This window comes from Symsagittifera roscoffensis, chromosome 2 (genome assembly GCF_963678635.1).
Source record: "Symsagittifera roscoffensis chromosome 2, txSymRosc1.1, whole genome shotgun sequence".
NCBI lineage: Eukaryota > Metazoa > Xenacoelomorpha > Acoela > Convolutidae > Symsagittifera > Symsagittifera roscoffensis.
The window spans coordinates 65637309-65662186 of record NC_087063.1 but is presented as its reverse complement, the minus strand read 5'-3'; the positions used below and the strand labels follow the sequence as shown (position 1 = coordinate 65662186).

Genomic DNA, 24878 nt, shown 5'->3' with positions numbered 1-24878 from the left:
AATTTACTTTCAGAATCAATGCTTTTTTGATCGCAAATTTTTTTGAAAAGGGCAAATTTTACGGTTATCAAATTTATAATGTCGTTAGTTAAGCAAACCAGATCACAAAAAAAACCTGTCCTATACGGTTAAAAGTATGCTGTACTATACGATTCTTTTTTTACTCTTGCTTATTTTTACTCTTGCTACACCAATTGTTCAATATTTGCCAAATTTCTATCTGAAAACAAACTAAAAACATAATCCTGTGTACCAATGAGTGCACTCCATACACCGCTTTAAGATCTCAAAAAAGAAGTGTTGAACAAAAGGCTAAGTGGACTAAAAAAAACAAGGATGAAAATTACTTCGAAAGTCGGTAGATAACAGTATCTTAAAAACTAATAAGTAAGGTAGCCTTTTTTTGGCTATAAGTTAAATTCTAGAACGCATATCTAGAACATCACCTCAGATATTACCTTGAATTTCAACTCTGTTTAGGATATGTTGAACCTATATTCGGCGTACATACCCGGGTTGACCTCCATAGACCGAAAATGCTAATCATACAATTTCATACACTTAGTCTATGGAAAAATGCTAGTCATACAAATTTCATACATTTTTGCAAAATGAATTTAATCAAATTTCAAAGGTGTTTTATAGTTGTTTTGGTGTCGAAATTGGTATCTCTTCATAAAAAAAAGGAAAAAAATGGCATGAAAAAAATGCTACCCATACAATTTCCATATATGGAAAATGTATGATTAGAATTTTTTTTAAATTTTTTTTTGTGAAAAAAAAGCTTTGAACAATCAATTCAACTGCTGGCAAAACATTTAAGCGTTTTTTGGCCTGCTACGACTGAAAATTTTGACTTTTTTTATTTTTGTTTTCTGAAAAAAAAACATTAGTCATACAATTTCCATTTTTGGAAATTGTATGACTAGCATTTTTTTGATGGCGACGACTGCAAATTGATTTTCGTATTCAAACAAACATTTTTTGAAAAAAAAAAAAATTTGCATGCAAAATTTAATTTTTTGTGTGTATAACCTCAGTCCTGAATATACTAATATTGGATTTTTTTTCCTTTTCTCTTCGTAACTTTTTTCAAAAACGCTTAAAACTCCTCTTTCTTTTGTATGACATGTTTTTGTATGCCTTGATCAATGTCTGGTAATTTAAACATTCAAATTTTAGAAATAATCATCTTTGCAAATTATTGCCAAAATTTAAAAGTTCACTACTTTCGTTATGTTAATTGTCTGAGACAGAAGTAACACATATCAGGCTGTTTCCAATGCATTGTTAATGCGAGACGGCCAAACCGTTGGCTACTACGTTTGAGTAATCAAGGTTCATTTCATTTGTGTTCGGTCACGAACACAGCCAAATGTTATTGAGAAATTGAAATGTAAAAAATCAATATTTTTGGTTTATGGAAAAATGCTAGTTATACAAATTCCATATATGAAAAAAATACTAATCATAGACCTTTCATGCAATTTTCTGTACGTATGGAATTGCATGGAAAGTGTATGACTAGCATTTTTCCATATATGGAAATTGTATGACTAGTATTTTTGGTCATCCCGGGTAGTGTATTAACCCATGGATCAACTGAATAGTCAGAATCGGGTCAAACCCAAATTAATTCATAAGTTTTTCATATTACAAGAAGGGAGAGCTTGACAAACTCTCGTGACAACAAAGAAACACGGTTCAGTTAGCAAACTGCAGGTATGCGAACTTTTTAAAATCATAGGTAAAATTACCAGATGATTTTGTGGTCATATTTGAGAACATTAGCAAAAACTATTTAAACAAATTATGAAAAGATAAATTTGGTCAAGTTAAAACATGCTAACTGGATGCCCAAAAAGTTTTAAAAATGTTCTTTTTGTCAATGTCAATTTTTCACAAGATTTTGTAGCACTTAAACTTACGAAAAAATGCTAGTGACTTTTTTTCTATAAAGTCAAGACATTTGTTTGTAATAATAAATCTAATAAAGATCTTTATGATTTGAATATTTAATTTTTTCATATTAGTTTAAGCTACTTCAAATAAGAAATAACTTGTGCCGCGGTTTCTAATTCACCAATTACTCCAGTAAATAACAGCTTTTTGGATCCTGTCTATGAGATAGAGAATAGCAAATAGACTTAGACCGATGTACTTTAGTTAGTTTGCTCAAATAGTTCCTACGTGTAAGGGTGATATACCTCATGATGGAGGGTCGGAACCTTGGAAAATTATTTTAAGCAATCTTCAGCCAATCAGAATTGAATATTCAAAAATCTCAAAATCTCGAAAATCTCCAAGTAAGAAAATATAACCAGGCCATAGAAATCAATACTGACCGATTATAAAATAAGCAGATTACTGATAAGTAAATGTTTGTCAAACATTGCCCAACCAAGGACACATCAGAAAAACAATTACTTTTTCACAGATACCGGTTTCAAAAAATTTGAAAAATAATAACCAAAATTTTTGTATCTGCACAGACTGTGAATGCTTTATTTGAATTTCTGCTAACTTTGATTCAGGTTCACTGCAAAAACCATTCAGCGAATAAGAACTTCTAATGATTTTGATTGGTTGAAAGTTAGAATAGCCTCCTTGTGAAAGCCTAATTAAATAACCAATCATCGTTTATAATTACAGTGCTGATTTAAATTAACTGAGTTAGGACCGATGTGGTTAACTCATAGAGTAATTTCGGATAGGGTACACCGTCTGTTCGTCACGCTATCTTATTTTCGGCCGGATAGATTCGTGCAACTTCTTAGTCTAATACCGATCCTAATCTTACTCTTATACTTTCTAGTCTCAGGGTGTTTAACTAGTCTCTGCTAGGCTCAATAGATCTAGGGTATACTGGTTTGTTGCGGCTGCTGAAGTTCTCTTGGAGAGACAACTAATTTCTAAGTTAAATTCAAATCTCTCTGGTGCTGAAATTACAAGTAATTTCAGCGCTTACAAATAAGTGGGTTGTTAGTTAGATGGATCATGATTGGTTAATATTAAATACTTTACAGTGGTAAAATATCTAATTTATCCAATCATAAAATATAGTTTAGATCAGGTTCCACCCATCCGGGTTTTACAGAGTTTCTTAGAATTATCTTTCTGCAGTTCAAAGGATGGATGATGAACGTTGGTATTTGGTGAACATCATATTTTTGTCCGGTTCCTCTTGTTAGAGAAGTTCCAGGACGCTGGAGTTAGGGACATCAATCGTTGTTTCGTCTTGTGACAACGACTGTGTTTCCCAATGAAATCAATCTGATTTCAAAATGGTTTGCCTTTAAAATTTGGGTGTTTTTCATAAATATTTAGTATTTCAGTGATTTTTTCAACTAGGTCTGTATCTGATTCCTGTATGTTATTTATATGCGTAGTGTTTGTTTCAATTCGATTAACAGATTGTAGTTTTAGATTTTCTGTTTCTTCAAGTTTCATTGTGATTTCCGCTTGCTCTAGTTTGTCTACTAGTTTTCGAAAATTTAAATCTGGCTCTCGAATTGAGGAAGGATGAGATGCTCTCTTTTTTCTTGCTGATTTCCTTAATTGAGGTGTTAAGGTCATCATTAAAATTTTTGTCATTTTTGTGTTTTTATGGTCATGTGTATTAAGTGAATATGCTTTTCGAACTAGTGTTTCGATACGTACTGCTAATTGTTTGATGATTTCATTTGGTAATCTGCGAATTTCATTACATAAAACTCTTTGGTGTTGTTTATTTCTTTCGGAGTCAAACATTTTTGAAAATTCTTGTGTAAATCTTTTCCAGTCTGATTTTATTTCTATAGGTAATACTGAAAACCATTTTTGAGCTGCGCCATCTAAGGTTGTTTGTATCAATGCTGTGCGTCTATGTATCCAATTTTGATGTAGTGGCGTATTAATTTTTGGCGTAATTTTTGATTAACTAAGAAAAGCCAAAATGACCCATTTTGAGGTAAATTTTTGGGCCCGAATTTCGCAAACAAATTACACTATATATTAATTCTGCTAAAATTTTAAGCAAGTTTTGTCTTCATAAGTTTTCACCCAAACTCAACCCAATTTGAGAAAAACGCGTTTTAAATTTCAAGTTTAACGCTTTTTGTCCAGTTATTTTAAATCAGCACTGTATCTGGCTCAAAAATTGAACTATTATTACAATTGAAACAGAAACTTCTTTTTTGGTGTCCTTTTTTCTATTCAAATCGAGTAGTCTTGTTGAAAGCTGCCGTTTTCTAATTAAAGAACCAAGGCTATTTGGGGTCGTATGCACTTAACGGCCCAAAGTTAGTATTTCTACAACTTTCCTGAACTCAAGGTAAAAACGTTGAATCTGATTGGCTGATCAAACACTCAAATTTCATTAACATAGTCGGGCATTTCAATTAAAGTTTCAAGCTGATAAAACTGTTGGTCGAAACAACCAAAGTTATAGAACTTCTATTCTGCTGATTTTAGGAATTTTTTTGTCCGGGCAAAATTTTCCAAGTCACTTCAAAAAATATTTAGGTTAAAGTTTCACATTTTTTATAATTTCGGCTAAGTTTTTTATCTGCTGGAAGTTTTGATTGAATTTTCTGAACACGTAGCATGAATTTGATTGGCTAAGATTAGCCAATCAGATTCGACCGCTTAAGTTTAAACGCAAGATATGAAAATATTGATTTTGAGCTGTTTTGTGTATAAGCCCCGTGATTTGAGTTACCTAACTTACCGGAATTAAGCGGCAATTAAAATGCAATGAGGTCAACTTCTAGTCGGCTGAAATTTTTGCTGACTTCACAATCCCTAAATTACATGAGCAAAATTAGTTTTGAATATGATTCCGGCCGATTTTGGTAGCAAGACTGAAATGCAAAAAACGGCCTTGACTTGCAAAAAAAGAGCTTCACTTTGCAAAATATATTAGTCTAAAATATGGGATAATAATACAAAACGGACTATCTACTTTTCGATTCCTTAATTTCAATTTTTTCAAAATTTTTCTATCTCTTTTTTGCGATTTTTAGTTTTGTAGACGGAGTGTGGCTTGGCCGCTGTAAACAGCTTCAAATCTGCGTAACAACTCATGATTATTGTTATTATGATTATTGTTATGGTTATTATTATAACTTTTATTATAAATACCAGGTTTCTGTACGCGTATTTTTTTTTGATGTAATGTATACTGGGTTTCTGCGAATCGCAGACGAGGTATCTGTCTATTTGCAGAAATCACGTTTAGAATAATAATAAAAAAAAATTGGCAAAAACAGAGCTATAAAGGACGCGGGCTGAGATTGTACGCATAGGAGAAGCTGTTTATAGTGGCGAAGCCACACTTCGCCACCAATTGTAGAAAAAAGCAAAAAAGAGCTTAAAAATTCAAGAAAATTATTAATAAGCTATGAAAAAATCGCCTAGAAAAAACATCTCCGCACACCAATGGATGAATCGAACCCACAACTATGAGTAAAGCAATTGACTACAAAGCTGTGATTTTAATTTGAGTGATGAATTTGAATAGTTTTTTTGCTTCCAGTATTTCAGACTTGTCCGTGAATTTTTTACACTAGGGTCATTGCATGGACATCAAACCAACCATAACAAAACTCAATTTTTTTATTGCAATTAGTACTTTTTGCTGCAACTATTTGCAGCAGAATGCAGACCAATCAGAATGCAGCAAAACTAGAATTCTCAATAGAAAATTAGTGCAAATTAACTGTTATATTAATAAGGGGGGAAATTTTTTTTGTAGATACCAAAGAGTGATTGTTAAGTAGATCCCCATTTTCTACCGGCGGACTTTTAATACTTCTCTTTAGGCGAATATAGTGTGTCTTTAGTAAATTTAACGTCGAAGCCGATGGCATACTTGGTAATCTTCGAACTGGCCTTAAGCATGTAGTCATTTTCAGCTCAAAAATCGAAAGTAAGTTTTTAGCTCGAAAAGAAATCAAAACATAGAAATGGCCGGCCTGAAAGAAAAAGAACCAAATTTGTGTTAATTTTTTATAACAACTAATTTAACTTTAGGCGCGATAGTTTTCATAGCAAAACTTTTGCTCCAATAATTAAACTGAATATTGCTGTGTAACAATTTGGGGCGAGTGTTCAGGGTTTTCTACTTGCCTTAATGTGCACGATTGGCGCACTGTGTCCGGAGAAGGTCTTAAGGGGTTCTCCAGTCTCCAGCACCCATGAGCGCACAGTGTTGTCCAGGGAGCCGGTGAAGAGTATCTCGTGGCTGTTCTCAGTCTCCAGACACACCACTGCACTCTCGTGGCCCGCAAAAGTGCGCACACATCTCGCATTGTCCAGGGACCACAGCTTAGCACAGCCGTCACTGCTACCTGAAAAACTCACAGCAGTCAAAATTTTGTTCAATTTCATAGTTAAACCCAAACATGGCAACTTAAAAACCAATTTCTTAGCTATTTAAAGTCTTCGTTTGATGCCAATAGCACCAAAACTTTATACTGATCGTGTGCAAGATTCTCTCAAAATTATTCGCTGGGGCTGAAGTTTTAAATTTTTGTTATTCTTAAGGCAGGACCACGGAAAATTACTAAAGCCATGTCGAAATACCGGTTACAAGTCATTTCTGTTTACACCAGAACTCGTATTCCAAAAATGACCCAAATTAAGAGGTTACTATAAAAAAAATGTTTTGTGATTATTATAACGTGAGCAAATCACTGACCGGATACAAACATGTCGTCTTCGCTTGCATCGTGCATGTCTGGTGCATCATCCTCCTGGTTGCTTTTAGCAGGTATGAACAACAGAGGGGTCACTGACCTCTTGTGACCCTCGAACACCTTCAGACACTCGCCAGTGACGAACTGCCACCTAACATAAGGCTTTAGTCGTATAGTGATTACGGATCTCTTCAAAAAACAGTATTGCAGCAAAGTAGCGGGTTATACGTCCGCTAGGATCAAAATGGGTTTATTTTTTATGAGGCAACCTTTGGCTTAATTTTGTGAACTAGTTCCATGATAAGTTATCGTAGACGTAAAAGTATTGAAAAAAGGTAGCGTTTTTTGGTTGAGCACCCACATAATCGAAAAAGCTTTATGGAAAGGTAATTTTATACGTCATTCCCTCCTAGCTAGTGATTTATAATTTTTACAGCAAAAAAAAACAGCAAAATTTTGATAGCATCGAAAATGATTGATCTGTTATAATCAAGGGAATGACTTAAGAACTACTCAACTGAAGCTTATAACAGATTGAATGGTGAATAAGTGTAATAAACATGTAAGTACACCCTCTAAGAATTCGGTTGAAAATGTCAAATTCTCATTGAAGAAGGCACATAATCAGTAGCGTGGTTATGGTAAGGAGACGAGAGTTCGATCCCTCATTGTCGGTGCTTCCAAGTAGATCACTATTTATGTTTTAAAATACCCATTTTTGAAGTGACTCATTACAATATTTCCCAGAAAGCGCATTCTTAAGCACTTGATTTCAGTTTTGCTACCTTTTCAATTAAACAAAACAAATCAAAAGAACGAGCGCTAATCAAGGATTTTCTTGCAAGGGGACACACTTGCGGTGGGGAAATTTTTTCAACATTTTTAGGCCTACTAAATTGATTTTCCGAGCACTCACAAAACACCATAGATAAATATTTGAAGAAATGAGTTAGGACCGAGTTGGTTAACTCATAGAGTAATTTCGGATAGGGTACACCGTCTGCTCGTCACGCTATCTTATTTTCGGCCGGATAGATTCGTGCAACTTCTTAGTCTAATACCGATCCTAATCTTACTCTTATACTATCTAGTCTCAGGTTGTTTAACTAGTCTCTGCTAGGCTCAATAGATCTAGGGTATACTGGTTTATTGCGGCTGCTGAAGTGCTCGGGAGAGTCCAACTAATTTCTAAGTTAAATTCAAATCTCTCTGGTGCTGAAATTACAAGTAACTTCAGCACTTACAAATAAGTGGGTTGTTAGTTAGATGGATCATGATTGGTTAATATTAAATACTTTACATTGGTAAAATATCTAAATTATCCAATCATAAAATGTAGTTTAGATCAGGTTCCACCCATCCGGGTTTTACAGAGTTTTTTAGAATAGTTCTTCTGCAATTCGAAGGATGGATGATGGACGTTGGTGTTTGGCGAACATCTTATTTCTTCTGTTTCCTCTTTGTTAAAGAAGTTCCAGGAAGCTGGAGTTAGAGACATAAGACGTTGTGTCTTCTAGTGACAACGACTAAGTCTTTGCAACAAACTCAAATCTGATTTCAGAATGGTTTGCTATGTCAGGTTTTTCTGTTCTGCGTGGAGAACTTCTTTTGTGTCTGATCTAATTTGGGAATGGCGTGGAGATTGTGCGTGGAGGGGATGCCTGGTTACTCGGATCTGTACGTATACTTGAACATCGAGGTGGTCATTGGTCTAGTTCAATGAAGTCCTTTTCTGCGAAGTCAAGTCGTACTCTAAATCCTTTGAGTTGTGATTGTGAGTGGCATATCGATTGTGGTTGGTCATTCTCTCTCGAGTGTAGTGGGGTCGTTTTGTCTTTAGATGTTCGTCCTTGGTGTTGTATTCTGATCTATGTATTGCATAATGTAATTTACATTTTATAAAACATTTATTAGTTTAATTTTTTTTAATTATGATTTTAGTTAGTTGTTTTCACAAAAGCTTTTTGTTTTAGTTCGGTTATTTTGAAGAGTTACTCACACTTGAGTAGCTCTTATTAAAAATAGAGGTGTGGTCACAAAGCGTGGATGTAGCGCGGTGGGTTAGGCCGGCTATAGAGCATGCTCAGGACGTCCTTCCTGGTGGGTTAGGCCAGGAGTGGGAGTATGATTTCATGCGGTTTTTGTGAGGGGTCCTGTTATGTGACAACGTTTTATGTTGGGTTTGTTGTGGTTTTTCTTATGTCTTGTTGGTTATGTCCTTTTTCCAAAAAGCAAATTGTTCGTGGTATGGGTTTGTCTTTCGACTTTTTTGTGTTTTATTATTTCTTTCTTAGACTTTATAATAGTCTTCAAAAGAATAAATTATCCAGTTTTAAACTGGGTTAATCCGGTTTGGGTACCGTTGGTTTCCTTTTCTTAGTCATGCTGTTATTCTATGATTTGTGGTATTTAGTAAGCTGCGTTGGTTAGTTTTGTTTAGTATATGATTCCTTTCCAACCGGGTTAAAGGAAAGTTTGAAACATGTTATTATATGTTAGAGTTGTTGAGTGTGAAAACTTGAAACTGAAATTCATTATTTTAAACAATTCTTCGTGGGCGAGCTGTGCGAGTGTGGATAGAATTTCTGTGCGAATGAATGAGAATATCAAAAGGTTAGTACTGCATTTGCATTTTATTAATTTACTGCATAGAATTTGTAAATTTACTGCTAGTTATGGGGGAATTTTAAGTTACAAATTTTCATCATAATTAGATTTACTGCTTGTGGGGAAAATTTTAGAAATGAATTTACTGCATTGGTATTAAATTTATAAATTTATAAGTGTAAGAGATTAATAGAATTGTTGAAATCTGTTTGATGAAATTTGCGATTTTTATTTGTCTTTTGTGGTTTTTGTAGGTGATTGTCGGATGAAGGCTAAAAATCTAAAGAAAACATGGATAAAGTATGGTGAGTTTTTAATATTTTAATTAGTTAGTAATATTCATTTAATTCATACTTACCTGTTAGTCGTCGGGGAAAAAACCGTGGGGGAAGATGTCGTGGATGAGATCGGAAGTTGTTAGTAGTTTAGCTAAGATGCGGATGATATTTTTAGTCTGAAGCAGTGGCCAAAGCAATTGAAGTGCCTTAATAGTGGTTAGTTCTTCAGTGCCAACTGCAAACTCATAAGGTGTGTTTTGGATTAGATTATATAATTTGTGATTGAATTTAGTGTTGTGGATGAATTCTAAAATTGGGATTTCTATAGGTTGTACAAACTCGTGCGGGATAAGGAAGGGTCGGGATTCTTCGGCGTTGAAGGTCTTGGTGATGGGACAGAAGATGTACATTTGGGTTATGGGATCATAATTGCGAAGAATACCATGAAGGTTAGTATCTTTAATGCAATATGTGAAATTTAGGAAAAATGGTGAAGTGTATTTGGAATTAATGAATTGAAAACGATGGTGTGGTTGTCTAGAGGGTGTGTGTAGGTCAAAGTGATTTTGGATGAAGCGATAATAACTATATGTGTGGGTTTGTTTAGTGCGCAACATAATATCGTGTGAGCAGTGTAAATCTCTTTCGTGTGGTGCAAGGAAATGAAAGGTTAGTGAAAATATTTGGAAGCGTTCTTTAAAACTTTCGTATGCTTGTGTGTCTGTTAGTGCTTCTGAAATAATGTGATCAAACTTTCGGTCGAAGATGTTTAGTGTAAATATATATGGTGTCTTGATGAAAAATTTCTCGGTAATTTGTGGATTAGCAAAGCGATCGTCGTCTAAGAATTGATCTTGGTTAGCTCTGATGATGTTGTGATCATAGTATTCGAGTGTATATTCGTTAGCTCTAGGTGCAGTGTGTGTTTTTAGTGATTTTTTATATCCAACGTAAGTAAATTGTCTAGCGGTTAGTGGTGTAGTGAGTCGATATAGCATGTCCGTATTTCGCTCTATATCGATGTGAGTGTTAGATAAAGGTAAGCAAAGAGGGTTAGTAAAATGATAATATGAGGTCCAAGAGAGAGTGGGCATTAAAACGTATTCATCTACAAAGTTGCGTGTTTCGTTAGTGTCGTGGGGGGTGTTTAAGGTGTATTGTGGGAATGAGGGTAAGGTGATGGCTAAAAATTCTTTTGTGTTAGTATGCTTGGGGTGGTTGATGTATTCACGGGCTGTTCCTGGTTTTGCTGAGAAAGGATGGTTGGGGAACTTTCTTTTAAAAGTGCGGTAAGCTCTATTAGTATTGTGTGAAGATTCAGTTGATGTGGATGATGGTGCTAATGATTCAGTATAATTTGAAGAGGGTGTAGGGGTAGGGGGGTTGGATGAATTTATTGTGGAGGAGATTTGGTTTATTGTTGGGGTATGGAGGTGGTAGGGTTGTTGTTGAAGGGTAATAAAATTATCTAGCTCTGGGGAGATTCGGGGGGTGTCTGGAGAATGAGATGATTGGTCAGAATGGTATGAGGAGTAGGTTGGGGTAACTTGGGAAGCATAAGAGGGTGTGGGAGTGATTGGGTCAGGGTTATTGGATAATATGGGTTGAAAAGGGGGTTGAGAAAATTTAGAAGAGTTATGAAAATTATTTGATGGGGATGGTTCTGAGTCGGCAAATTCATCGGGGGTTTCAATATTTGGGTTATTGAGTTGTGAGATGGAATATAAAACTGAGATGTGTGAATTAGTGTCGGAATTCATGCCTGATGTTACATTACTGGATGGAAAATCGGGTGGCGGAAAAGCAAAAAGTGGTATTATTGGGATTGGAGAGGTAAGATTGGTTGGGTGGGAATGTGATCGGTGTAGTGATCCAAGTTGGCGGCTCATCGTGGGCTAAAAAAATGATTATTTTGAGACTGAAAAGCGGTGGTATGGGGTTGTTCAATAATTTGTTCATAAGTATTATCATCTTGTGACTGGTGTGTCATTATATGTTGGATGGGACTTTGTGATGTGGTGAGTCGAAAATTTGGATTATGTGTGATGGCTAAATTTCGAAAATTTCGTGGGACTAGGGATAGTGGATGGTTATTTGGTAGGGGTGGTAATTGTGGTGCCGTTGGCGTTATGTCTACATTGTTATGTTCTTCGTCATATGTATTTTGTCGTGTTGCTATTTTTGTGTTATATTCTTTTATTTGTGCGTCTAAAAGAATTTTGTTTATAGATGTAGAAAAGATTCCAAAAAATCCTGCAAAGAGTATGCGTGCTACGCTTGCTTGTCTGTTTACTTGTGTGTGTATAGCACATGTGTTGTAGATTCCTTTTAAAAGTGAGAAAAGAAATCCAATAAAGTTAAACATTGCGTATAAAATAGTCAATTTTTCTAAGATGTAATAGGGCCATCCTAGAAAATCGAGGATCTCATTTTTGAGTGTAACAAAGCTAAAAATGTTAATTGGTGATATATCTTGGGGACGGTATTTTTCACCGTTTAGATATATATAATCTTTAATGTCTTTAAAATATCCGCTATAGTCTTGCGTGTAGATATCGGCAAATCCTGCGGTTTCTGCAAGTTTGCGTAAATTTTGGTCTATTGATTGTCTTTGTATAGTGTCCATTTGTGTTAATAATTCTTGGAATTGTTGTGTTCTAATGTGATGTTGAATATCTGATTTTGAATAGATTCCTATTGATTGTAAGTCTATATTTGGGTTTCGAGCAATAGCGCGAATGCTTTCTGGTGAAAATTTTTTGAGTGATTGCATTAATGTGGGATATGGAGTGAGAAGATAATATTTATTTTCATCAGGGTTTAGTTGTACTACATTGTGGCTGTTTTCTGATCCACATGGGACTGCGGTATCCCAGAAATAGGTTCTTCGTGAAAGTGTATCCACGAAATGTACTTTATTCTTATAAAAGATAGGGATTCTTTTATAACATCGTTTATCTTCAAAAACGTATAGTGGTGATACTTTTTTAGTACAAGTATAAAACCATAAGATGTTTCCTTCATAGTCTAAAAAATTTGATCTATTTCCAGATAATAAGTATCCTGCATAGGGTATTTTTAATACTGCTAGTGCAAGTGATTGTAATATTTGTGTTCGTTCTAATTCGCATAGTTGGTGTAGTGTTTCTAATTCGGAGAGTGACATTTCTTGAAAAATTCGGCTAATTGTATAATCTAGTTTCATATCTAAATGAATATCATAGTGGATATTACCGAAATATGTAGTATTCATTAGTGATAATTCTTGTAAGCGTGTGCTTCTGGTGTCATGGGGTTTTAGATGTCCACCAGGTTGTCCGTTGCTTTTTTCAAAATTAACTGGTATATAGGATGTTCCTTCGTTTGGAGGATGACCTGTGGCATATGGGTCGATTTTTACTTTTCCAGTGGTCATGTCGAATCCTTTTTCGTATTCAACTAATATTTCAGAGTATTGTGTTCTGTGAAGTGGATTCCTGTATTTACATGCAAGTTCTGTTTCTTGATATATTTGAAAACGTGTCAATTTATTTTCTATATTGTCTATGTTTCTAAAATTAGAACTTAGTTTTCGTGATGGATGGACTTGTTCATATGGAATTGATTGTATAAAATATTTTTCGTGAAATTTTATCATACGAGCGTGTATTTTTGCTACTTGAAATGTTGTACATGTATCTTCGGGGAACCAAACAATTGTTGCTTGTGTTCTCGTTGTAGGGTCGCAATAACCTTGATCATTTTTACAAGGTAATCGGATTCCTTGATAGATCATTGTATTATCTGATAAATCTCGTGTTAGTTGTATTTTTTCGAGTTGTATTTTCCAATCAAAAAACATTATTTCTTGGTATCCTTTATTTTTTGTGTCTGCTTTGCAGTTTGATGGGTCATTTATACCAATGTGTGGTATCCAATGTTTATCGTGTAGGTCATAGGTTAATCGTCCGTGTGCGCCGTTATACGGGTATTTTTCGTCTAGTTTTATATGTCCTTGGTGTCTTTCAAGTTGTGATTGATGTACAGAGTCTGAAAAAACTTGAAAATTAACTAACTTTCTTGCGGAGTTTTTATTTTGTGTGATGTTTAGTCTAAGTAATTCACTTTTACAATCGTCGGGATTGAGATGTAAAAGACGTTCTATATTACTCTGATAGAATGATTCATGGTCAAGTCGGTTTTTGTTTCCGTTCGAGACTTGTGAACAATGTACTTTCTTTTCGGAAAATGTTGCTGTGAATTTATAACCTGTAACTGTTGTTGCTCGGGCTTTTGAATAGAGTGTTGCTATTACATCTGTGGTTTCTATAGCTTGTGGTTCTGTTTCACATTGTGATACTTGATTTATTGCATATTTGTGTAGTGTTTTTTGTTCATTTTCTTCACAATCGTAATGTGTTACTAATAAATCTTGTGGTCCTGTACGAGGGGAAGGGTTTATGTTTTGATTTGAGATTACTAGAAAAAGGAGTTGGAGAAAAATTAATAATTTTAGAATATACATGTGTATGATAATCCTGAGTATGGATTATAAAATGTAATGTAGCCAATTGTGTTTTTGGTATATCTGTCGTATTTGTATATTACTTCAGTAGTTATAAACGGTGGTGGTAGTGATTGAGCTGTTATGTTAGGTGGATTTAATGGGTAGGGATGTTGGGTAATATTATTTAACTTAACTGTGATTTCAAACTTTAATTGTAAACTGTTTTGTTGGAGTATTTGAATATTGTGATCACGGATATCGTTGTGAATATCTTGGCGATATTGTAATCTATTAAGTTCCCAGTTATGAAGGCGGTTACTTTCTTGATGTTGTCCAAATAATGGTGGAGGTGCTGTAAATGTATTCCAATCTAGTCTTAAAGGAATATTTATTGATGATTGTTCTCGATATCTGGCGTCGAGATTATTTGGAAAATTTAAGTTAAAAGGTGGTGGTGAAATCTGGCTTATTGATGGTGTTGATGGTAGTGATAATGTTTCTGGTAGTGATGAGGATGTTGTTGTATCCGTAGAAATATCTATTGGATTATTGACTAAATTTAATTCACCTTGTGTAAATGAATGTGTTGTCCAATATGGTAGTCGTGATGCCTGGTTTGGGGGGTTAAAGGGATTTTCACGTATTTGTTCAGATGTTGGTGTTGAACCTAAGTAATCTGATGGGAGGCTTGAGGTGCTACGTTGTGAAAGAAGCGTAGGGGTTTCTGGTAATATATCAATGGTGTTTTCTGGAGTGTTTTGTGATGGGGATTGAGGTATATCAAAATGAACTCGGGGAGTTTGAAAATTTCTGTTTCGTCGAGGATGTATAATTTGTCTATTTATTTCGACTGTATTTTGGTTTTGACTAGGATTTCTTATTCTACTTAGTTCTTGTGGTAGTGTTGGGTATAGGTTATATGTTGGTTCGCTTAGAGGTGCTTGTCGTTGAACTGGTTCTAGTGGTTCTGATAAACGAGCATGTCGTTCTTCAAAAGTGTATGGATTGTCTTGAAAAGAAATTCGTGTAGCTGTTTTAGGATTTTGAGTAGTTGAAGGTGGTGTTGGGTTATCTTGGGATGATGTCGGTGAAGACTGATTCTGTGACTGTTGGGTAGCAATTTTTGATGGATTTTTGAATTGTTACTTTAGTGGGAAGGTTTATGTTTATTATAATATTCTTCCAAAAAAAGAATTAGAAGGATTGTTGCTAGGGCAAATGTGAAGATTGCTTTCTTTATACATTTACATATTGTCAAAATGAGGGATGATAAGAATGCTATGAAAATTACAAACAATAAAAAAATATCAGTTCTACTGAAAATTTTTCGTATCATTTAGACAAGTTATATGAATCGTACCTGTGGATGTAATCAAGGGTTTTGGAAAGTTGGAGGAATAGTTCGAGTATAGTGTAGAAAATTAAAAAAATGTTACAAAAAATGATTAGGATTATTAGAAAAGATTCAAGTATATCAAAAAGAAATATTATAAAGGTTTCAAATATTGTAAAAAAATGTTTTAAATTTATGAGTATTTGAGTAACTGATTGAGAGAAGAGCATTTAAGAAATGATCTCTTGGTCGAATATTTTTTGCTGTTCGAGGCGATTTTCTAGTGTGGTCGGATTATTTATTAGTTTTTTGACAAGTGGGTTGAGTTTTGTAAAAAATTGTTGGGGGCAAATTTCATGGTGATTGGGAGGTCTTCTTTGTCTTTATTTTCATTTGTCAAATGATCTGGGGTATTTTTGAGATTTTTATACTTTAGGCTAAATAAAATGTTCATTTTGTTACTTTAGGCTAAGTTAACAAATTTGTTTTGGGGGTATTCGTGGTCTGAGTTGGGGAAATATTGTTGATCTTTGGGTTATTAGATAAGGGAGGGGTACGGTATTATGGTGATATTTATTTTAGTTGTCAAGTTGGAGTGGTTTGCTTATTTTTGACCTGGAGGTCGTAAAGTTATAGTTATAGATGTGCCTGGAGTTCTATATGATTCGTCTAATTGGTCTTAGTTTGAGTTAGAGAAAGTGACGGATTGGATGAATCCTATTGGTCTATTTTGAACTAGAATTATTGCGTACTTGTCAGCATGTTATTTTGAAAAATGTAAATGAAAAATGTTTCAAAGGTTTCAAGATAGTGAAGTATAATGTTAAAATTACTTTTGAAATTCCACTTTCTTTAAAATTTTAGATTGGGGGATGAATACTTTATAGTTTTTACGTGGTTGATTTCGGAGTCTTGTTGTTTTTCGATTTTCTGATTTGTCGATTTGTTCTTGGGGTATTATTTGTTCGGTCATTTTTCTATTTTTTCTTTGTTTTGGGGATTCTTTATGGTTTTGTGTATTGTTTTTGGTGGCGATTAGTTTTGTGTTTTGATTTTCAGTGGGGTTATCATTTTGTTCTGTGTTTTTCAGATGTGGTTCATTTTGAATGATTTTTAATCCTGTGAAAGAATATAATTGAGTTAATTCGCGGAGTGCGTATTCTTTTGGGTAATAAGGTAATAGGTTGTTTCGATGTTGAACGATTTCTTTTTTGTTTGAGTCGGTAATTTTATATGTGACATCAGTGGGTCGTGCAATTATTTGGTATGGTCCTTTTCGAAGGGGTTGTAATTTTTTAGAAATTCCTTTTTGAGTATTAAAATTAGGTATTAAAACAAATGTTCCAATTTTTAATTCGGAGGCTGGTGTAAAACGTGAATTGATTTGTTCATTAATGTTTTGTCTTTGTAATAACTTTTTTGTTATTTTTTGATAAATTTCATTGTGTTTTTTATCTCTATTTAGAATCCATTCGGTGTGTGTACCGGAGGCTAGTTTAAGAATTTGTGGGTGATGAAAATGATCTTCATCGTGTGTATGTAAAGGTAGGTTATAACAAATTGAGTCTTTATTTGGTTGACAATAACCTTGTGCGTTTTTATGAGAATTTGCTGTAAACATTATTGGTTTGCGTGGCTTTTGGTTAAAAACCATTTCGTATGGTGACATTCCTAAAGTTGTCGTAATTTGTGAATTATACGCTAAGGGAAATAATTTTACATCTTCTGACCATTCGGTATATTTTGTATCATTTCCGTTGATGATACATCTAAGATATTCTTGTAATGAACGGTTCATACCTTCGACTAAGCCGTTTGTCCAAGGTGCATGAGATGTACGTGGTTTGTGTTTAATGTTATATAAATGACATAGTGTGATAATTTCATTATTTATGAATTCTGTACCGTTGTCTGTAACTAAAATTTCTGGTAGTCCGAATTTTGCTATCCAGTGTTCATAGAGTGTTGTGTAAGCGTAATAAGCGTTACAATGTGGTACTGGGTTAAGTGCTACATAATGTGTAAATGCGTCAACAATTACCATAATGTAGGAGTTTCCTTCGGATGAGGGTGAAATTGGTCCTTTGGTATCAAATGAGATACGATGGTTAAAGTACAAGCTTTGTCCTTTAAAATCTTGTTTTTGTGCTATTTGTTTTTGATTTGGGTAAGGTTTATTTAGTTGACATACTATACAGTCATTGCATAGTACTTTTATCCAAATTGGTGCATTTGGGAAGTAAAAATTTTGTATAAAATTTGAATATGTTTTTTCTGATCCAGAGTGTCCTTTAATATTTTGTGTATGTGAAATATTAAAAGCTATAAGAATCATACTTAAAGGGAGACAGGGAACTGTAAATTCATTTAGGTTATACTCTAAAAGGTCTGTATTTTCGTTAATTGTTGTGTTGTTAAATTTGCGAAAGTATCGGAGGAGTGTTTTGTTTCCTAGAATGGTTGAATCTGCTTTGATAGGTTTAGTTTTATATTTGTGCCATGATTTCAGTTGTCGAATTACTGGGTCAAGGTTTTGATATTGTTTCAGTGTTGAAATTGTAATTGTTTCTGTTGGGGGGAGAAAAATGTTTTCGATTTCTAATTTAGATAAGGGTATTGTGTCAAGTGGGTCATGGAGGTCAAAAACTTGATTTATTGTGTATTTTGAATCATTTGTTTGTGGTCCTGATAAATTTATTTTATCAGTTAAATCTTCTTTTTCAATTAGTGGAAAATGGTCTTTTTTAGGCGGGTGTTGTTTTGTTCGTTTTTGTTGGGTGTTATTTTTTATCCATTGAGAATATGGGATTGGTTTGAAAGTTGATGTTCCAAGTAGATCAACTTCATAATGATTATTTTGACAATCTAAATAAAGTGGGAAATGTTGTAAATTATTTATTTGTGATTGTTCAATATCAGTTTTTACTGCATATTTGCATTCCAATCGGGGTGATGTTTCGTTTTCTGCAAGGTAGAATTTTATGTTTTTGGGTATTTCAACTGTTGTTTTTCGTGTAAGTAATTCAGGTGGTGTATTTCGACTTAAGGTGTCTGGTAATGCAAGATTTTTTCCTGCAGTCCAAACTATATGTAAGTTTGGAAATTTCATTAGAATTAGTTGAAATCTGTAAACTCGGTGGTTTGGGTTAGATTTTTGTGTAAAGAGAAAGATGATTGGTTTATGGTCTGTGAATAGAACTGTTGGATGTTTTGATCCAAGTATCAGAAATTCATATTCTGTCAGTGTATATATTATGGCTGTACATTCTCTCATTAGAGTTGAGAGTCGTAGCTCTGCTTGAGTGAATAATCGAGAATTTGCTGATATGAGGTTCATTTTATTTGTACCATTATGTGATTGTAATAGTGCTGCACCGATGCCAAAGTTCGAAGCATCGCACATTGCATAAAATGGTTGATTTGAATCTGGAATTGTGTTTGAAATTTGTTCAGTTAAAAGTTTCTTTATTTCTTCAAATCGTGTTTGATGTTCTGTGTTCCATTCAAAATTATTTTGTTGTCTAAGGATGTTATAAAATGGTCGTAGATATAATTGCATTTTATAAACATATTTACTTAAAAAGTTTAACATTCCAAGAAATTCTTGGATTTTCTTTTTATTTGTTGGTGGTTGAAGTTTTTGAATAGCGTCAATGCGTGATTTCAATGGAGTGATTGTTTTTCTTTCTATATTATGTCCTAAGAATTTAACTCTTGTCAAAAAGAAGTGTGATTTATCGGGAGCGGCCTTCAGATTTTCGTTCTGAAGTATTTGGTGATATTTTTCTAAAACATTGAACATCTCGTCTTTTGTTTGTGATTGCATAAAAACATCGTCTAAATAGGTGATTGCGTTTTTCTTGAGTATTAGTGGTCTAAAAATTTTGCTCATAAAAGCTGAAAATTTTGCTGGTCCTATGGATATTCCATAGAATAAGCGGTTGAATTCATATTGTTGGTTTCCGATAACAAATTGTGTTAAACGTCGTGATTGTTCATCTAGTGGCATTTGATTGTATGCACTATTCATATCGGCGGTTGTAAAGTATTTGCCGTTTATTTTTGTTAAAATAACTTGTATTGGTTCAATGGGCCAATTACATTTTGATTCATCTATAAGTGAATTGAGGTATCTAGCATCGAGAACGATTTTTAATGATTCTCCTTTAGCTAGAATGATAACAGGGTTGATAAATGTGTTGCCTTTTGGTTGTTCTTCTTTGTTTACTGGTGATATAATGTTGTATTGTTCTAAAATGTCGAGTAATCTGTTCACTTTATCATGTAAGTGAATTGGTACTTTACTTGCTCTCTGTTTTTTGAAAACTGCGTCTGGTTTTAACGGGAGATGTAGTGATGAACTGATTTTTCCAACATCGAATTTTGATGTTGCATAGACTGATGAATATTTAATTAGTTGTTTGGCTAATTTTTCGAATTCGTCTTGTGTTATTTGTGAATGTTGGAAATTAAACATTGTTAAAAATTTTTGTTGGTCCTCTGTGTAGTTACTTATGTTGAATGTAGGTTTGAAATATGGAGTTTTTGTGAAGTAATCCGTATTTCTGTTTTCGTTACTTATTATATTATTTATAGATAATTCTTCATTAAGAATTGTAGATTGGCAAATGTCTAGTAATTGGAGTATATTATTTACGCGATAGGCTTTTTCGTGTATTGGTGATATTGTAGCGTTGGTTTCACAATATCCTAAAAGTCCTAAAGGTAATGTTACTTGGTAAGGTGTGTTGTTATAGACATGTAAGGAAATGATATCGGAATTCGAATTTTTCAAATATTTTATGGATGAGATTGTGATTTTGAAAAATTTGTGAATAGGTTTGAATTCAAAATCTGACATATAAAATTTTTGTTTGTTTTGTTCTTTATCATATTGGTGAACTTGTTTGATTGAAAAATTATAGATATTTCCTGATAGTGGTTTTAGGTGTTTTCTTTGTTGGTTAAATATCGGGTAGAATTTTGAAAAGAATGGTGGTTGTTTATTTAATCTTTGAAAAAATGTTAAGGATGTTTCTTTTGTTTTTGTATATTTATCTTTGATTAATATTTTACTATTTAGTATGTTAATTGTTGGTATATACTTTGAAATGAATGGTATTCCAATGATATTATATTTAATGTCAGTGATATGGAATATTTGTTTAAATGGCTTATTTAAAATTTTGCTTTGTTCCATTGTTCTGGTGGGGAGGAGAAAAAATTGGATTTTTCCGTAGTTTATCAATGTTGATCCTTGTGCTGTTGCTAACTTACTGGAGGTTTCAAGAGGTGTTAGCTTTGGGTGTAAAGTTTTTATTTCATTCCATGTGGGGATGTTTATTATGTTTGATTCTGCTCCTGAATCAATTAAAAAATCTATTTCAAGGTCTGGTGGTTGAAATTCTTTATTTCTTGGGCTTTCTAAGAGAAATGGTATTGTCCAAATTTTTTCTTTGGGTTGTTCTTTTTGTATATTTTGATAAATGTGGTTTGTATTCAAGCATTTTGTTTTGGTATTTTTATTGGTTTGATTTGTAGTGTTAATCTCATTTGTTTCTTGCGTCGTTGGTGTGGAATTTATGGGTGTAGTGTAATAATTTTGAAGAAATTCTGATTGATTTTCATATATGTGTGATGAAAAGGGTTGTTCATATATGACAGATTCATAGTCATTTTCGACTTTTATCATATTGATAGAAAGAGTGTTTTCAGTATCACTTTCTGAATCTGATGATGTACAGTTTATTTGATTGAGTTGTAACGTATCAGTTACTGTGTCATCAATACCTGGAGGGTCTGATGTTGTTTCTGGATTAGATTGTACTTGATTGATTTGTCTTTGATGTTTAGGTGTACTACTTCTGTGGCGATTATTAGAATTATTATAGTTATTATTATTCCGGTGTGGTGATTGGGAATAATTTCTATAACGATTATTATAACTTGAGTGTCGATTTTGTGAATTATTTCGCGATCTGTTTTGGTAATTATTGTTTGGTCTGTTATAGTTCGATCTATTATATGAGTTATTCCTTGATTGATTGTTCGGGTAATTCTGGTTTCGGTTGTTTGAATAACTTCTATTTCGATTATAGGAGTAGTTTCTATTCCTATTGTATGATGAATTTCGTGATTGGTTGTTTGGATAGTAGTTATTTCTTGATTGGGAATTAGATCTAGAAACATATCGTTGTGTATTTGAATTTGATCTGGAGTAGTTATTTCGACTATTTGGTCTATTGTATTGATTTTGTGATGAATTATTCGTGTTTCTTCGTTCTGGTGATCTTCCTCTATAACTTGAGTTATATGGTGATTGATTTCTTGTATAATTTGTATTGTTCGGGAGTGGTTTTCCTGAACTGTTGTTGCTGTAGACTGTTTTGTTCGGTAGATTTTGATCTTTTTTCATGTATTGATAGAATGATTTATTTGGTTCTTTATATTTTTGAGGTTTATTTTGATTGTCTTGCTGTTTTTGTCTACATTCGGAAATACTATGTCCGTATCGTCGGCAATAATTACACCATTTTTTGAAAGATGGTTTGCCTTTAAAGTTTGGGTTCTTTTCGTAAATATTGAGTATTTCAGTGATTTTTTCAACGAGGTCTGTCTCTGATTCCTGTATATTATTAATATTAGTGGGAGTCGTTTCAATTCTGTTAACGTATTGTAATTTCAGATTTTCCGTTTCTTCTAGTTTCATCGTGATTTCTGCTTGTTCTAATTTGTCTACTAGTTTTCGAAAATCTAAATCGGGTTCTCGAATTGAAGAAGGATGGGATGCTCTCTTTTTTATTGCTATTTTCCTTAATTGTGGTGTTAAGGTCATCATTAAGATTTCTGTCATCTTTGTGTTTTAATAGTCGTGCGTATTTAGTGAATATGCTTTTCGAACTAGTGTTTCGATTCGTACTGCTATTTGCTTGATGGTTTCGTTTGGTAATCTGCGAATTTCATTACATAAAACTCTTTGTTGTTGTTTGTTTCTTTCGGAGTCAAACATTTTTGAAAATTCCTGTGTAAACCTTTTCCAGTTTGATTTTATTTCTAGAGGTAGTACTGAAAACCATTTTTGGGCTGCGCCATCTAAGGTTGTTTGTATTAACGCTGTGCGTCGATGTATCCAATTTTGATGTAGTGGCGTATTAATTGGTTCAGGTCCAATATTTAAAATCAGGTTTGCTGTTACTGCATTTAAATAATCTTCTACAGAGTATTCAGGGTCTGTTCCTGTGAAAACCATTAAAGGTTTGTTTGATGTTATTGATGATCCACCCATAAGGTATGGATTCATTGTCATTTGTAATGATTCTGCTGCATTTGGCATTTGAGAAAAATTTGAAAGTTGGTTTCTTGTTATTTCATGTTGTTGGAGATAATATGGGAGTGGTATTTCATTTTGCATTTGTGATGCTTGATACGAGTGTGCAGTCATTGGATTTTGTTGTTGAATTGGTTGAAAAGATTGTGTATTAATTAGATTTTGTTGTTGAATTGGTTGTTGATGTTGTGCATCTATTGGTTGTGGAGAAAAATTTCTATGATTTGTACGTGTTCTCTGTATTCCTTGTCTACGATATTCTTGAGTATTTGGTGCAAATATATCTGGTTGTAAGAAATCATCATCTGAGGATAAATAATCCATTTGATAAGATGTCTGTTTTTTATTTTTATTTTGTTGAAAAAATGGGTAATTTTCACTGTGATCCTGTGGAGGATTTGTTTGGAAATTTATTGAATTAGGTTGGGTCATTGGGTTATCCCAATTTCGAGATCTTGTATATTGGTTAAAATTTCTTTGTGGTTGGTTATATGTTTTTGATGGATGTGTATAATTATAATTATGGTCTGCAAAGTTGTTTCTAGTGAATATTTTGTGTGTTTTTGATGGTATTGTCATGGGTCTGTATGTTTGGTAATCCATATGTGAATATTTAGGAGCAACCGAAGGTTTAACGGTTGATTGTAAGGTTACCTGTGTTTGTGAAGGGTTTGTATTTCTTGGTGTTGTTAAATTTGGACGTATTGGTGAAATACTTTGTTGTGTAGTTGTTGTGTGTACGATTTCTTCATTTATGAAGTGTGATGGTGTCTGGATATCTTGTTGAGTAAGATTCCTAGTTCCATTGAGGTTTTCATTGTGTATGACTGTAGAGTTTAAACTATTATTTTGTGTATCGGGCAAAAATGTATTATAGTTTAATGGTGTTGCATCAATGGTTAATGGTATTACTTTTACATAATCTCTTATGTAAGATATCGTACTTATTGCTTGACTTGAGATTGATTGTGGGAAGCTTATAAATGCGGGATGAGACCATTCGGGGTCCCAAACATAATCTGATTGTTCTGTGATAGCGGTATCATCGTTCGAGTTTTGGGGTCTAAAATTTTTTCTTGCTTGTGCAATTAAATCAATATTGTGTGTGAACTAATCTATTATGAACCATGCCAAAATTTTTTGTAGATCGTGTTTTGTATGTTGTGAAACGTCGTCTTTCGTGAAATTTTCTTTAATGATGTTTAAATAACTAGAGAGTAGTGTGATTTCATGTCGTACTCTTAAATGTTTAGATGTTTCTGTCGGTGAGACATTTGTTATTGGGATTTCGTTTTCTAATATCGAAATATAACTATATATTATTGCGAAAACTTCATTGGTGAATATGGAGTTTGCTCTTTGTGAGTTATGATATTGGATGCTTTTTATATATTCTGAAAAAACTTTTGAAAATTCTAAATCAAGATCGTCTGTTTGGATTGTATATTTTCTATGATTATGGTTTGGTGAGGTGAATTCTATGGAGTAGATTCCATACTGTTGTGTTATGTTGCATATATCTTTTAAGTAGTGATCTATGATTTGTCTTTTGATTTTTACATCTGGGAACTCTGTTTTACATGGACTGATTCCGGGTTCAAATAAATTTAATAGTAAATTTTTGCAAAATATATGCTGTCCTCTATCAGTGGTTGCATCTACTATAAAGGGAAAGATTTCATCATTATCTGGACTTTCTTCACCTGGGGTGTGCGTTGAGCTCATTTTTTCGTTCGATGACTGTTAATATGTAATTATTAATGTGTCGAATTGGTTGATTCCAATTGTATAAATGTACTGGTTTGTGTTTATACTGCTTTTTTATTCTTCTTTTTCCTCTTTTTGATGAATTTGAAGTTGTTTCTGAGTCAGAAAAATATAATTGATCGTGAAGTGGGCAATTTTTATCTATTGATTCTTTTAGTTTGTAAAGTTCGTCTAAACTGTTGGTTTCTGATTCTGAAAATGCGTTTCGATTTTTTGAAAATCTTTTTCGTGTTATTTGTCTTTGTTTCGTTATTATTTTTCTTTTTAGTGTTTGTCGTTTTGTTCGAATGTATCCAACTGTTTGTGTATGAGGTGTGATTACAAGGTCGTATTTTTTGTTATCTATTTCACAATTGTGTAAAACGATTGTTTGTTTATTTCCTAGGTTTTTAAATGACATAAG

General features: G+C 33.4%; 1 protein-coding gene across 1 annotated transcript in view; it reads right to left on the bottom strand.

The window, feature by feature from the left end:
• The window catches only part of LOC134840170 (WD repeat-containing protein 86-like), a 46096-nt gene that overhangs the window by 11733 nt on the left and 9485 nt on the right, over nucleotides 1-24878 (bottom strand). The window contains exons 4-5 of the mRNA XM_063855880.1: nucleotides 6680-6828; nucleotides 6109-6329 (exon numbers count right to left, since the gene is read on the bottom strand). Of these exons, the coding sequence (XP_063711950.1) occupies nucleotides 6109-6329; nucleotides 6680-6828 (370 nt within the window). The remainder of the gene's footprint in view (nucleotides 1-6108; nucleotides 6330-6679; nucleotides 6829-24878) is intronic.